This window comes from Tamandua tetradactyla, chromosome 1 (assembly GCF_023851605.1).
Source record: "Tamandua tetradactyla isolate mTamTet1 chromosome 1, mTamTet1.pri, whole genome shotgun sequence".
Taxonomy (NCBI): Eukaryota; Metazoa; Chordata; class Mammalia; order Pilosa; family Myrmecophagidae; genus Tamandua; species Tamandua tetradactyla.
Window position 1 is genome coordinate 47,091,485 of NC_135327.1, and position 15,022 is coordinate 47,106,506.

The 15,022-nt window shown below is 34.2% G+C and overlaps 1 protein-coding gene across 3 annotated transcripts in view; it reads left to right on the forward strand.

The window, feature by feature from the left end:
* Positions 1 to 15,022, forward strand: part of ESF1 (ESF1 nucleolar pre-rRNA processing protein) — a 64,910-nt gene that overhangs the window by 19,131 nt on the left and 30,757 nt on the right. For all 3 annotated transcript variants that reach the window (XM_077115149.1, XM_077115144.1, XM_077115153.1), the window contains exon 9: positions 2,024 to 2,185. In XM_077115149.1, the coding sequence (XP_076971264.1) occupies positions 2,024 to 2,185 (162 nt within the window). The remainder of the gene's footprint in view (positions 1 to 2,023; positions 2,186 to 15,022) is intronic.

The following is a 15,022-nucleotide window of genomic DNA, read 5'->3' on the forward strand; positions in this document are numbered from 1 at the left end:
ATAGATGTGGAGAAAGATATATTAATTTCCTATCTATGTTTTCGTTTTAGTCTTATGCCTATATAGTTATTCAGCACTTTTCTGAGAATTCTGTGCAGTTTTCTTTCACTAGCAGCTTTAGGATAAAAGAAAGAAAGGTAACATTTCATGTACACTTGTGAATATTGGGTACAGTTTTTATAAATAGGTTTCTTTGGTCGGTTTGGTAGATTGAAACTAAATTTAAAGATAACATTATTGACATTAGAACAGCTAACATTAAGAAAAAATATAAGTGCTTATTTTTCAAAACATTCTTATTAAGAGCTTAAGCTCCACTGTTTGCAAATCCTGACTTCACATAGTAAAGTTGTAGAGATTAAGTTTCCTCAGCTCCCTATGCCTTTCTTTCTGTAGCTGTGAAGGGAGGATCAACACAGTACCTGAATCTTGGCTGGGAAAACTGAGATATGTACATAAAATGTTTAATATATTACATTTTTATATATTACATTTATTATATATTATATAATATGTTACATTTATATTACTGTTAAAGTATACTAAGAAAGTGTTTTAAAGGATGCATTTTTTCCCAATATTTTAATTGATTACAACTTACTTTAATCTGTAATTTAGTACTTTTAATTACGCATTAGTGTATTTGAATCCTTAGACTTAAATGTTCTTAGTGTTGTTTATAAGAGAACATAACAAATCTTCTTACTGTTACAATTATTTTCTTATTCCTTAGATAGTACTAAAGTTTTCACAAAGTCTTGTCTTTGAATTGGAGGAAAACAGACTTACATGAGTAATCCCACATTTTAGAGCTTCAGAAAGTAAAATTTTAGTGCTGGAAAAAATCAATTTCAAGTAGGCCTTCAGAGACTTACCACTAAAATTTCAACCTGGAAGGAGCTTGCTTCTAATTATGTTTTTAGAAGTAAGCTTTTAATAGAAAGAAATACATTCCCATTTTGCTAATTTGTTCCTGATGTTTTATCCATTGAATTATGGGATACATGACAGAATTCCATCCAACATTATTATTGTGGCACAAAGCACAAACAGGAAAAAAATGAATTTCAGCTGTTTGACTGAAAATGTATAAGTGTGATAGGATGGAAAAAATGTCCTGGACTATTTTTTATTCATTTAGGGAGGGAAAACTACAAAAATGCTAATTTAACAATTTTTTCCCATATTACCTTTTTTAAGATGTAAAGACAGTTTGTTAACATTGCTGTTTCACAGATAAATGCTTGATTATGTCAGACATTTTTAGTGACCAGTTAGGCATAGCTTATAGAAGAGACGGTCTTCATTATGCTGCTTCTAAATTTTCCTTTACTGGGATGTTTAGTCAACTCAATAAGTCTTTATGTTTTACATTAAAATCCAAGTCCTTAATTTATGTTTCTGACTTGAAGAATTACAGTGGGAATGAAGAGCAAACAAACTTTTCATGGATTAACTTTCTTTGGGATCTCTTGCCTATAAATTTTATACTGTTCTTTTTGTATTCTAATTGTTTTTATAAAATTAGGAAATGGAGAAGTGAATATTTTTCTACACACGAAAATTTATTGAATTAACTCTTAATGTATTTGTTTTTATTCTTAAGATATTAACAAGATCCTGAGAGTAAGCATGTTCACTCCCCGTCAGACTCAGTGTTCTTAAGATTGGCTTATAAGCAATTTTCTTTTTGTCTCTCTTAAGTCTGAACAGCTAAATTCTTATATCAAGTTCATCTAACAATATTCAGCCTCCTTTTATTGAACGTAAGATTTTAAAGACAATATACTAGATAGTGGAGTGTATAAAGAGGGATAAAATACTATATTTGCTCTCTTGAAGCATGGTAGGGAAGAGAAGTCCCAGGTTGTTACATGAAAACAGAATTGTTTATGTCTGATTTTGATATTCGTAATTGTAATATGTCTAAAAGCATCTTTGGAGTAACTGAAATATAAATACTTGAGTTAGAAGTGGGTTATTTCTGTGTATTAAGTAAAATTGAATTTTTTGTTGGGGCTAGGTGATGATGGAGTCAATATAGAAGATGATGGGAAGGCAAAGAAAAGTCAAAAGGATGAAGAAGAACAAATTGCTAAATATAGGCAGCTTTTGCAAGGTATTCAAGAAAAAGGAAAGAAAGACAAAGAAAACAATATGGAAATGGAAATTAAGTGGGTTCCAGGTAAGATTAAATGCTATCAAATATCCATTTGTTTTTCTTCATTTGGGGATTGTGAGTGCATTTTGGATGTAAAGAAAAGATTAACTCTTCTTTGGAAACATAAATCCTGAAAATCTTATTTTCCAGAAATGTTTTCATGAAGAAATTAGCATGGTGTTTATATAAACCATTTAAAACCTACAAGCTAGTGTTTTTGACTCTTGCCAGCTTATTCTTGATTAGTTTCTTTGATTTACTAACTATAAATTAATTCCTGGCCATTTAAAGAAATAGACCTTTCCAGGTTTGTTTTTGGTATTCTTGGGATTTAGAGACTTGAATCCAATCACTCTATACTCATTAAACTTCTTTTTGTAATATATAATTCATAAGTTGCCTGTTCTCCTATAACCTCTGGTAGTCCTTACTTAATTAGTGAAATTTCACTAGTGTAAAGTATGTAATATGTAGTCCTCCATCTCAGTTCTTCCTTTGGTGTTCATTCTGTTTATTACAAAAAATATAAGGAAATACCAAAAAAAAAACATTAAAAAAATAAATATTGTGAGTATTCCCACTATTCAGAAAGAATCACTGATTGATTTTGTTTCCTGGTCAGCAACTAGAATTTCTTTAAAGTGTATTGTCACAAGTAGTTACAGAACAGATTTCAGAGTTTGATATGGGTTACAATTCCACAATTTTAGATTTTTCCTTCTAGCTGTTCCAAGACAGTGGAGACTAAGACAAATATTGATATAAAGATTCAGCAGTCATGATCATTTGTTAAATCCTGTCTTCTCTGTTATAACTCCTCCTCCTTTGGTCTTTCTCCCAGTCTTTTGGGGTATTTGGACTATGCCTATTTGAACTTTTTCATGTTGGAAAGTTCTGTTAAGAATATGGAATAGAGGGATGGAACTAGTTGGTGTTCTGGAAACGCTGGCCCTTCTGGGTTTCAGGACTTCTCTGGCCTTGGAACCCATCTGGAGGTTGTAGGTTTCTGGAAAGTAATTATAGTGCATGAAACTTTTGTAGAATCTCAGATAGAGCTCTGAGTGTTCTTTAGGGTTGGCAGGAATGGTTTTGATTGGGGTTTGGCAAACCATGGTAAATAGCAATATCTAGCTGAAGCTTGCATAAGAGTAGCCTCCAGAATAGCCTCTCAGACTCAGTTTGAACTCTGTCAGCCACTAATACCTTACTTTGTTACAGTTCTTTTCCCCAATTTGTTCAGGTAGGCATTGTCGATCCCACAGTGCCAGGGCCAGGCTTATCCCTGGAATTCATATGCCACGCTGCCAGGGAGAGTTCCCCCCGAATGTCATGTCCACATAGGAGGAAGGGTAAGATTTTATTTCCAGAGTTGGGCTTGGCAAGAGGGGCCACAGCTGAGCCACAAAATAGGTCCTCTGAAAGTAACTCTTAAGCATAACTATAGGTAGGCTACATACATAAGCTTCACAAGAACAAGCCTCTAGATCAAGGGCTTGCCCTATTGACTTGAGAATCCCTAATATTTGAGACTGTATCAGGGGTTTCCCCACTCATAAAGCTTAATAGTTCCATTTTTTCTCCCATCTTCAAGGGACTTTGCCAATACCTTTTAGGTATCTCTTCAACATACTCTGTATCCGGGCATTACATTGAGCTATACAGAATTACAAGCCCTCATTCCCATTCTGGGCTCCATATGTTTGGGTTGTTTACATGATCTAGCCAGACAGGTTAAATTAGAGTCCATGCTGCAGAAAATTTAGGTTTTGGGCAAAATAAACCTCTTATACTTTGGTCTCGTTGGATAGGTGAAATTCTAAAATATAAGACAGTGTCCTCCCTACCCCTGTATTCTCTTTTACCTAAGTCCCGACCAGTTGTCTTCATTCTTGTCTCTAATTTCAACCTGATCTCCTTTTCAGTTTTTTTACAATTGTTATATGTGGCAATGCTTACTTTCAGACCCGCAGAACTCCTACTCTGAGTCTTAGGTGTCACATAGATACCCAAAGTTCCAAGGAAATACATATATAGCAACACCTCTCAAAATCTAGAAATGACAGTTAAGCTCCAGACTAAATTTAATTGCTATAAGAGCTTACAATCTAGGCCCAATTTTCTCATAATTATTTTCTAAAAGATTGCATACGATATTTGCTCCTTTTTTCTGATCTATTTTGCATCACATAATGTCCCCCAAGTTCATTCACTTCACTGTATACCTCACAACTTCATTCCTTTCTGTAGTCGCGCAATATTCAGTCGTATTCATATACCACAGTTCACCATTTAATTCTCTCCATATCAGTTTAACAATGAATAATCAAAGAAATATAGTAAATGATTTGTATGTCTCCCATGCAAGATTCAACACCTTTATTTTTTAAAGCTAGTTCAGTACTACTTAAAACCATGTTGAAGCTAAACAGAGTGAAAATCTAGGGTAAACAGTGGTTATTCTCTAACATACCCATTTTTTCAACAGTCCTAGGCAAATCAGCATATATTTTTACAAACAAAACTTCTTTTTGCTAATTACTAAAATTTACATATATGTATATATTGTTAAAGTCATATTTTTTGACAAGGATTCAATTCTTCCAGTCTTTAAAAGAAAAAATACTAACTTGTAGGAATACAATTACTTAAATTTTTAAATGTCCTATATTCACTTATTTCTTTGTTACAATTAGCCTAGTTTTGCAGTAGAAATTAAACATTTATTTGTATAGGTTGTTTTTATTTGGGATAAAAATAGCATATTTTGATTTTTGATGACTGACTATTGTAAACCTTATAGGTTGTATATTTGTGTCCTATATATATATTCCTACAGGAATATGATGCTATGTTGTAACCTGTTTAAGTATTTGTTTTTACAGGAAGTAGTAATAAGAGAAAATGAAGTTTAGAAGCATATTATATGACCAAGGGTTGGGAGAACTCAATTTAGGCTGGAGAAGAAAAGTGTAAAAAGTGACCTAATAATTATTTTCAAATACTTACAAATTAAGATGTAAAATACTTAATCTGTCTTATGATTTGAGAGTTCCGTGCTACTGCTGGTAGATAAAAGCTGAAGGAAAGTAGATTTAAATATAGCATAAAGAAGAATCCTCTGTATTGTTAGAATTGTCAGACAAAATATTACATAGGCTGCTTTAAAGGTTTCAGCTTCCTTTCTCAGTAGGTATCCAAAATAAGGATAGATAACCATACCACTCAAGAATGTTTGTGAAGAAATTTTTTATTTGCGCCTCCAGTCTTCATGATTTAAGATAAGTTGAATGCTATCTTTTGAGCCATATATGTTGTAGTTTAATTCTTATCTTAGATTGAACTTGTTGAGTGAACATATTTTAATGTGAACATATTTTAAATTGTTGTCTAGTTGAAATTTGCTTTTTCAACTAGACAATCAGTTGTCTAATTGAGAAAGCAAATTTAAATAAACTTGATTTAGAAGTTTAAAGCAGATAGTTCAGCCACTGTTGTTCAGATATTTGATATAGGTTCCTACATCGAATAGACTGGATCTTCTAGCCTTTGTCTTCATTAGTACAATACAAATACCAAAAAGCACTATTTGCACTTGTGTCTATAACTGGAATATTTGTAAGATGTTTTTTTCCTGAGATAAAATCCATTTGGTTGTGACATATTATCCTTTTTATATATTCTTGGACTTGATTTGCTAATTTCTTTTAAAGGAATTTTGTACTTGTGTTAATGAGGAATGTTAGTCTGTACTTTTCATTTCTTGCATTGTCTATTAATTTTTATATCAGTATAATTCTGACTCATGAAATGAGTTGGGAACTGTTGTTCTCTGTTCTGTTTTTCTTGCCTTTTTCATTTACTGAAGTAATATTAGTATCATGTACAATATTTTGAAAATGTAAAAATGAAAAATTATCATCTATGATCCCAGTCCTCTAATTCAGCCACTGTTATTTTGGAATATTCCTTTTCAGTATTTTTCCTTAGAGTGAATTATTGCAGTTATAATCGTAGTGGGTAGCACTGATTTATATATTCATATAAGTCACCTAAATTGTCACTTACCTTTTTTTTAATCTTTTCATCATTACTTAAATGATGAGGTAGACTGTTGTTTGATATACCATTTCTCTGTTGTTGAATGTTTAATTGTATTTCTTACCTTTTACTGTAGTAGACCTATGACATTGAAAAGAAATGTGTCCTGAGATCTGTTCCCAAACCCACAAAAAATGTATTTTCGTACATGTCTTTGCTTTCATTACCAGTCAAGTAACTGGCTTGCTTTTGTAAGGCCTTTTGATTTTAAGAACATTTTTTAACACATTTTTTTTTTTCACTTTAGAAATGTTTCTGTGAACATGAGGACTAGTAGAGAACAATCAGGTACAATGAGAAGCTACTGCTGGCAGTCAGGCCCACTCACTAGTTAGTTAACCTGATTTCCTCTCTCACACAGCAAGTTTACACATGCTATGGATCAGCCTGTGGTTCTCTAACGAGCAGCTAAAACTGCCATGTCAAATCTGCAGATGCCAAGCATCTCCTATGTTATAAATGATCTATAGCTTTTCCCATATTTTGAATTATTCCCCTAGGATAGCGTCTCTGAAGTAGAATTACTAGGAAAGAGGCAACTTTAGAGACTATTGCTAAACTGCTTTAAGTCCACAGTTTATAGTAGAGTTCACTCTTTGAGCTTTATAGTTCTCTGGATTGTGACAGATGCGTAATGTCATGTATCCACCATTACAGTATCATACAAAAGCTTCACTGTCTTAAAAATGCCCTGTGCTCTACCTTAACCATTGTACCAGAGGCTCCAGATGGGGTGCTGTAACCTGTGACTTCTTGGTGTGTAACATGTACCTATGTAAGATGTGTATGTAAAGCATCTTTCACATTAAATATTTTATGTAAAATAAATCAGCTAATCTTTCTGAACCTCAGTTCACTCCTTTGGAAAGTGAAAATTTTAATGTCTGTCTTGCTTAATTTGAGATATTTATAAAACTTCCTTCTAAACCACAAAGTACTTTTCACGTCTTGTATTTTGGTGGATTTGTCTTAAGAAACTTTTGTCCCCAGTAACAATCATCTTGAACCTCAGGACTTTTGTGATGTTATACTTCAGTAAGCCATAGAGAGTCAGTATAAGAATATGCTATATCACTCATCCTTTTTTTCTGTGGCTTGAATTTCCAAAATATTGAGCTCTTCAGGAAAATAAGTACTCTTAATCACTAACATTTGTTGGAGTATGGTTTGGTTTGGTTTTTAAAAGGAATTTTAGTTTAGACTCCTTAAACTTCCTATTTTTTTTTACATTGGATTATACAATGTAGTAACATCAGGTAGTTGATTTCTTAAGGGTATAAAGTATTAAGGGAGGCAAATAACAGGTACACTGTTGTAATAATCAAGTGAGCTACTCTTTTTTATTGATATTTTAATTCCCTATGGAAATGTGATATTGCAATCTTATTAGGATAACAAATAAGTAAAAATGTTGAATTATACATATTTTTAAAGTTATAATTTATTACTTTGATGAATGTGGAGTAAAGCTTACTCTCAGTGTGTTGCCAGAAATATATCATGCGTGACTCACTTGGATGAGAAGATAAAATGAGGCATGTAGTTAGCATTGTGGGCCTTCATCAGCGAATGTGTGTTCTTAGGGAATTTGTAGTGCACATATGAATGAAGTGTAAATCATTTTTATTTTCTTATGTTTAACAACCTTCCTTATGTTCATAATATAATTATCTTAAAAATACTATTTATTTTATAGATAATACCAGCTCAGTAGAATATCTGTGAAACTCTATCCAGAATATGAATAAATTATGACATATTCTTTTATTTATAATCTTAAAAGTGATTAGGTATAATGAAAGTCCTCTTTTTCTTAGTTATCCTGGTTTAATAGACACAGGTAGGAAAGGATCTTTGGCCTCTTTTAGTCTACTCAACATGCTCCTTCCTTCATTGACTGATTAAATATTTGTTAAGCACCTGTTATAAGCCAGAGATTATTCTGGATACCATAAAAACAAGACATACAAATCTCTAACTGCATAGATCTTTTTTTTGATGATGAAGAGACAGATGCCAAACATGTAAGAAAAATATTTGAGCAGAAACTAAAGAAATTAGAGGTCAGAAAGTGAGCCAGATAAATAATCTGGAAGAAGAGCATGCAAGCAGAGAAAATAGCAAATGAGTGACCTTGAGGTTGGAGCTTACTCATTGTAGTTGAAGAATAGCAAGCGAAACAGTGTGACTGGAATTAAATGAGTAGAGAAGAGAATAGTAGATGAGGTTTCAGAAATAACTAGGATCCAGATAATGAAGGTCTTGTAGACTATTATAAGGACTTGCACTTCTTCTCTGAGTAAGATCAGAAGCTGTTGAAGGGTTTTGAGCTGAGGAGTGATAAGATCTGACTTATACGTTTTTTTCACTGTTCAGATCACTCTGGAATTTATTGAAGCATCACACTAACCTGGACAAACCAACAAAATCTCATGTCCTATTCAAGATTCCATGTACTTATGGTGTTCAGTTAAGCTGTCTATTAAGTTAAACTAGGAAATGCACTAGTCAAAATATAAATTTTGTACAGATAATCATTTCTTGCTTTTGACTTTTGCTCTTAACAAGATCTTTCTGACTGCAGTGTTGAGACTAGATTAAAGGGGTAGCAAGGGCAAGATCAGAGAGACCAGTCAAAGGCTATTGCAGTAATCCTGAGATAATGAAGATTGTGGGTGGAACAGGTTTGCAAGAGATCAGGAATTCTCTTTTGGACATGTTAAATTTAAGATGCTTATTTTATATCTAAATAGACATGTCAAGGAGTCAGTTATGGATAAAAGTCTAAAGGTCTGGGAAGAGGTCAGAGCTGAAGATATGAATTTGAGAATCAACATTGTATAGTTTTATGAAAGTGGATTGTGAGTTACCAAATACAGGTAGAAAAAGAAAGAGGTCCAAAGACTGATCCCTGAGTTAAATCACCTCCTCTACCCCAGCAGTTAGACGTAGAGGAGGTAAGTAGGGACTATTCAAAGTCAGTTGAGAAGAAGCTAACAGAAAAGCAGAAAGAAGTGAAGGGAGTGCGCTATCCAGACAGTCGGATGAAGAAAGCATTTCAGTAAGAATTTGTGTCAATAAAATACGAACTAAGAATGACGATTGGATTTAGCAGTGTGGAGGTCATCAGTGATCTTGAATGGTTTTAGTATGATGGTGGGAAACAAAAGCGACCAGGTGTGGGTTCGAGAGGAAATAGAAGGAAAGGAATTGTAGACAGCAAGTATAGATAAATCCTTTTTCTAAAGTATTTGACTATTAGCAAGTTGCAGGCACTTTTAGGGATGACATTTCATCCCTAGAAAATACTTCACTATGTAGCTTCCAAAAATAAAACCATTCTTCATAAGCACAATACCATTATACCCTAAAAAAAATTAATATTGATATAATAATAGTCAAATATCTCACCTGTTCCAATAATGTTCTCTATGGTTCTTTCCCAGTCTAGGGTCCAGTCATTTTTTTTTTTTTTTTTTTTTTAAGGGAAGGAAAGACAGAGAGAAGGAAGGAAGGGAGGAAGAAAGGGAAACATCTTTAAACATTTTCTTGTTTTATTATATTTTGTTTGTTTGTTTGTTTTTTTTTTTTTTTTACATGGGCTGGGGCCGGGAATCGAACCGAGGTCCTCCGGCATGGCAGGCAAGCACTCTTGCCCACTGAGCCACCGCGGCCCGCCCAAGGGTCCAGTCATTTTTGAAGTGTCTGCAGCAATTGGTTTATAGACTGTTCCCACAATTTTAATTTGTCTTATTTCCTCATAATTAATTCAGATTAAAAGATTTTTACAAAAATTATCCATAAAAGATGTATGCTTCTCATTGTCTTACATCTGGAGATGTGTAATGTGAATTTGACCCATCATTTGTCCTGTTAACCCTGTTCACTCAGTTAAGGTGCTATCTGCCTGACTTCTCCATGATAAAGGCACACTTTCCTTGTAATCGGTAAATAATTTATGGGATGTTACTGTGTGAATATTCTGTTTCTCGATAGCATTTTACCTGGTTTCAGCATTCATTGATGATTGTTGTTTGTCATTTACTACATTGCTGTTTGCAAAATGTTAATTTTCTATTTCTTTCCTTCTACTAGCGGTCTTTGGAAGAGTAGAGCCCACCCTCTTTTTAAAGTCACAGTTGTCTCAAGGTTTAACAACTCTTGAGATGCTTTCCTATAATGGGTTGCAGAGAATTAGGGATGAAATGGGGTAGAGGGTGGGGGTGACATGAAGTCAAAACAGCATCTTTCTTTAAGATGGCGAAAATAGCATGTTACGTATTTCTGGGAATGATCCACTATAGACAAAAAATTAACGTTATGTAGGAGAAGGGAAAATTGTTACAATTGTCCCCTTGAATAGGTGAAAGAGTTGGAATATTTTTTGCAAAGTGGAGAGACTGGCCTTTGGTACGTGTGCACAGACAGTTCATCCGTTATAATAATAAAGAAGCAGCGAAGAATGTTGTGATAGAACTGGTAATTGATAGATGTAATTTTTCTTGTGGTTCTCCTCTATTTGCTGGTATTTTCTTAGATAGAAAGTAAAATCATCTGCTAAGAGTAGGAAAAGGAAGGAGGTGATAAAGGTTTGAAAAAAGAAGGTATGAAATAGTTTTCTAAGAGAATGGGAGAGAGAGAAATGTAGTAGGATTGCTAAGCAGCAGTAAGGGTGCACTTGAAATTTTGTGGTCACGTCAAGTGAGATGAGTCAACATAGTTACCTGTTTTTTTCCTAGCCAAATTTAATGGTATGGTTAGTGCAAGCTTGCAGTAAGGGGACACTTGAATTAAATCAGACCAGACATTTTGTCAGCTAAGTATGACAAAGCAAAAGAGGGGCACGGGATTGAGAGTATGTGCAAGGGAGTGATCAGAAGGATGGAACATGGAATCTGTGTTGGGTTAGGCGGGAAGTGAAGGTATGTTGAGGATAAAGGTTGGTGAAAATGTGAAAGGATTGTTGGATTGTAGATCCCTGTGAGACAAAAGAGTTAGTCTTGGGGAACTAGAGAGAGTAAAATGGAAGGATTGGAACTGGTGGTTGAAGAGTAACATGCTTAAAATTAAGATTATGGTGGGATTGCAGTTATTGGTGGTGGCAAGATCTGGTTCATGACCCTGGGGGTGAGTTTCTGAGGTGGGGTAGAGTAAAACCATAGGGGAAGATGAGGTCAGTGAACCCAGAGGCCCAGAGTGTTAGAAGGGTTATCTGTGTGTGAAGATTGAACTCACCAAGAATCATAAGAATAGTAGACAGAGGCAGTGAGCCAGGAGCTAAAGTCTTCAGAACATGAGGAGAGTGGCGCCAGTCAATAGATACCTGCAGTAAGGAGGGGTAATAGGTGGTATAGTCTGATAACATTATATCAGAATTGGGGGCTTTGGAAAGAGGACTGGCCAGTGGACTGGAATTGGTAGGAAGTAGCAACAAGCACAGGACCCATGGGACAGAAATGTTCACCACCTAAGAGGGATGCAAGAGAAGCAGTGTTCTCAGGGGAGAACCAGGTTTCAGTGAGACTCAGGTGGGTGGGTGATTAGACAAAGGGGATTTTGTTAATGACTGACAAAGAAGTCAGTAGAAGTGTTTTAGGAGTTAAAGGGTGGGAGGTTGTAATGTTCAGCACTTTTTGGAAGAAGGGATGATTTAGAAGTTGTAGTCTTTTGGTGATAAATTAGTATAGGGGGCATGATGAGATTAGTATTGATGATATTGATGATGGTGAGGCTGTGGCTGCCATGGGGAAGATCCTATCAGGCAAACCTAGAGCTGTGCTGCCTTGCTCTTGTGAAGTAAGTATGCAAGCTAGAGGAGAAGGAAAGGACCAATGCCAGATGAGTCTCTCCACTTGATTCCACTGTTGGGGTACCACTCTTCCTTGCTTTTCTGGCTCTTTCCTCCATTCTTTACAATTGTGATCCTATTTTTGTGTTGGTATGTGCTGTTTATACTTTGTTCCTTCCTTTTTAATCCAACTTTTCCCTTGAAAATTTTTTCTTCCTGGAGCTGTATTATGATTATATATTTATTACATATCCATTTCTGTGGACATTGTTCCATTGGACAGCTTAAATACTGAGATGAGTAACATGTATATATGGCCATTGTGTTATTCATTTTTACTCAGAAATAAAATGTTTTTGAATTAGTTGGGCTTTCAATTTGCTAGGCAGCCCATTGTCAGACATTTTAATTTCAGACATCTCAAAACCTGCTTGCTATTTACTTTTTGGCTATATACTCTGTTTCCATTTATTGCCAGAGTACCCATTATTTGAAATATATTCACAAAAACGTTCTTTTGGTCAGAACTTTTTAAATAACCAGATGTTTAAGATTCTGAGTTGAGTGCAAAGGAGAGCATTAAGTGGAAAACCTGAACTTTAAGCTAAAAGTATTTGCAGTCATATTTTGACTACCCCGTTTCATAAATTATCTTTGTATGTGTATCAGGCAGAACAGAACACAGATACCATAATTGTTTAAGATGTAATAATTCAAGTCAGTTTGAATACATTCAGTTTGTTTATGTATTAAGAGAAAGGAATTTTTTGTTTGAATAGCACTACTGTTATTCTGCATGAGCCTTTGTTTAAAATAATAATTTCTTGAAGCAGCCTTAATTACTTTGATATTTTGCTATCAAACTCTTGAGTACTTCTGACATTTTGATAGTCTTTAGAAAATCATATTTGTATTAATATGTACACATAGGTAACCGTCTTTGTTATTCTTATTAATTTTTTAAAATTTAATATCACAGCTATTTTGCTTGATATTCTTACTCCTTAGGGAATATAAAGTGAAGTTAAGAGTTAGAAAATAAATTTATATTTAACTTTTGGAGATGAAGTTTTAATTTTTTAAGCAATTTATTTTTAGATTTTTCATAGAATTGGTTTATTGTGGCCCTAATAAACTCTAACTAATATGAGCAAAGTCATTGAGATTTATATTTCATTCATCCAAAGAATAATTTTTCTACTTAGTATATGTCAGCTCAGCATAGAAAGGTGTACTTATTTAGCAAGATGAAACTGTAGGTAATTAGCCAAATAGTGTTCTCCCACTGTAAGTCCCCTTTGGCAGAGAGCTGTAGCTTGAAATGCAAATAGAGCTTTTATTCTTTTCAGTGCTGACCAAAATAGGGTTAACGAGGCCCTGAATTGGAGAGAACTGAATATCTAATCTTGTAATTGGGTGTTGGTTATAGTCATTTGTTTATAGATCTCAGAATGTTCAGTATGGTTTTGTTCGTATACTTAAGTACAATTTGTAAACCTATCCTAAACTGTATATTTATTATATGATAAAAGGTTAATTGAGCAGGTCATAGTAAGTTTTTATTGGTTACCACTATGCTATAACAAAAAAGTTACTTAAACTGTAATAGTAACATGCAGCTGTCTTAGAATTTTCTATTTTTCATAGCCATATTGGTGACTCATTTGAAGTATCTTGGATTAAAAGTAAAATCTCATCCTAGGAATCATAGAATTGAGGATCTAGACTGTCATTATGTTTAGAAAACATTCTCAACATTCATAACAAAATTCATAATTATTCTTGTATAGAAAGACATATGCAATATCTATATTATATTAACAAAAGAATAGCAGTCAGTAGAAAAATGGGCAACTGATATATTTGGTTTACAGAAGAAAAACTACAAATGCCTATAAAATACATATGCAAAAAACTGATCAAACTTATTCAAACTCAAAATACAATTAAAATAATGGTACAATTTTCTACTACCATTACAGTCACTAAAAATGTAGAAGATTATTAGCATGTTTTAAAAAGGGTGTGAGAGAGGGGTCCAAGGGTAGTTCTGTGGTAGATTTCTTGCCTGCCATGCAGAAGAGCCACGTTTGATTCCGGGCCCATGCACCGCCCAAAAAAAAAGAATGAAATGTGACCTCTACCATACAGCATACCAAAAAATTAAAAGTATGGGAAAATCCTCTCAAATGGAGTTGATGAGAATGCCTTTTGTAATTTGACAGTCTTTATCAAATTTTAAATACCCATACTGTTTGTTTCACTAGGTCAACTTCTAGGAATCAGTCCAGAGCCAGAACAAGACATGTTGGTATTCAGCCAGGCTAGTAATTTGGCTCCCTTCCAGCTATTATTTTTTAAATAATTGTTAAAAGTTTATTGCTATATCGACTAAAATAAAATTTTAAAAAAAGACATAAAGAAAAGGTTTATTGCTGTATTAGGGAAGAACAAAGAATGAGGACCACCAGTGGCCTGGGCTTCTCCTTTGTTGTCCTAAGCAGTTCTGCTCTAGCTCTAGCAGAAGCCTTGTTGTGATTTACTGTACCTACTCCCTTCAGAAGGCAGTGTAACTTGCCCCAAGCTGATATATACTGTCCCTTCCAAATTCTGTTCCTGAGTATTATCAAAGTAATTAAAATTTGTCTTTTTTTCTGCCTTTCCAGTGATGTCTGAAAACCCTTGTAGGACTGTCATCCCACCTTCCCCTTCCTCCTGATATATCTCTTAATCTGGCTCCACTGTACAGGGATGTCCATTGCAACACTATGGGTTATATTGAAAAACCTGAATGCCCATTGTTCTGTAAAAATACAAGTTACAGACTAAATGTATGGTATGACCCCCATTTTTGCACAAGTATATTTGGGTTTTTGCTTATGCATCAGAGAAAGAGTTTCAAGTGATATCTACACAACTCATCTGAGTAAATACTTCTGAGGGTGATAGAATTGGAAGTGGGGGGAGAATGAAGG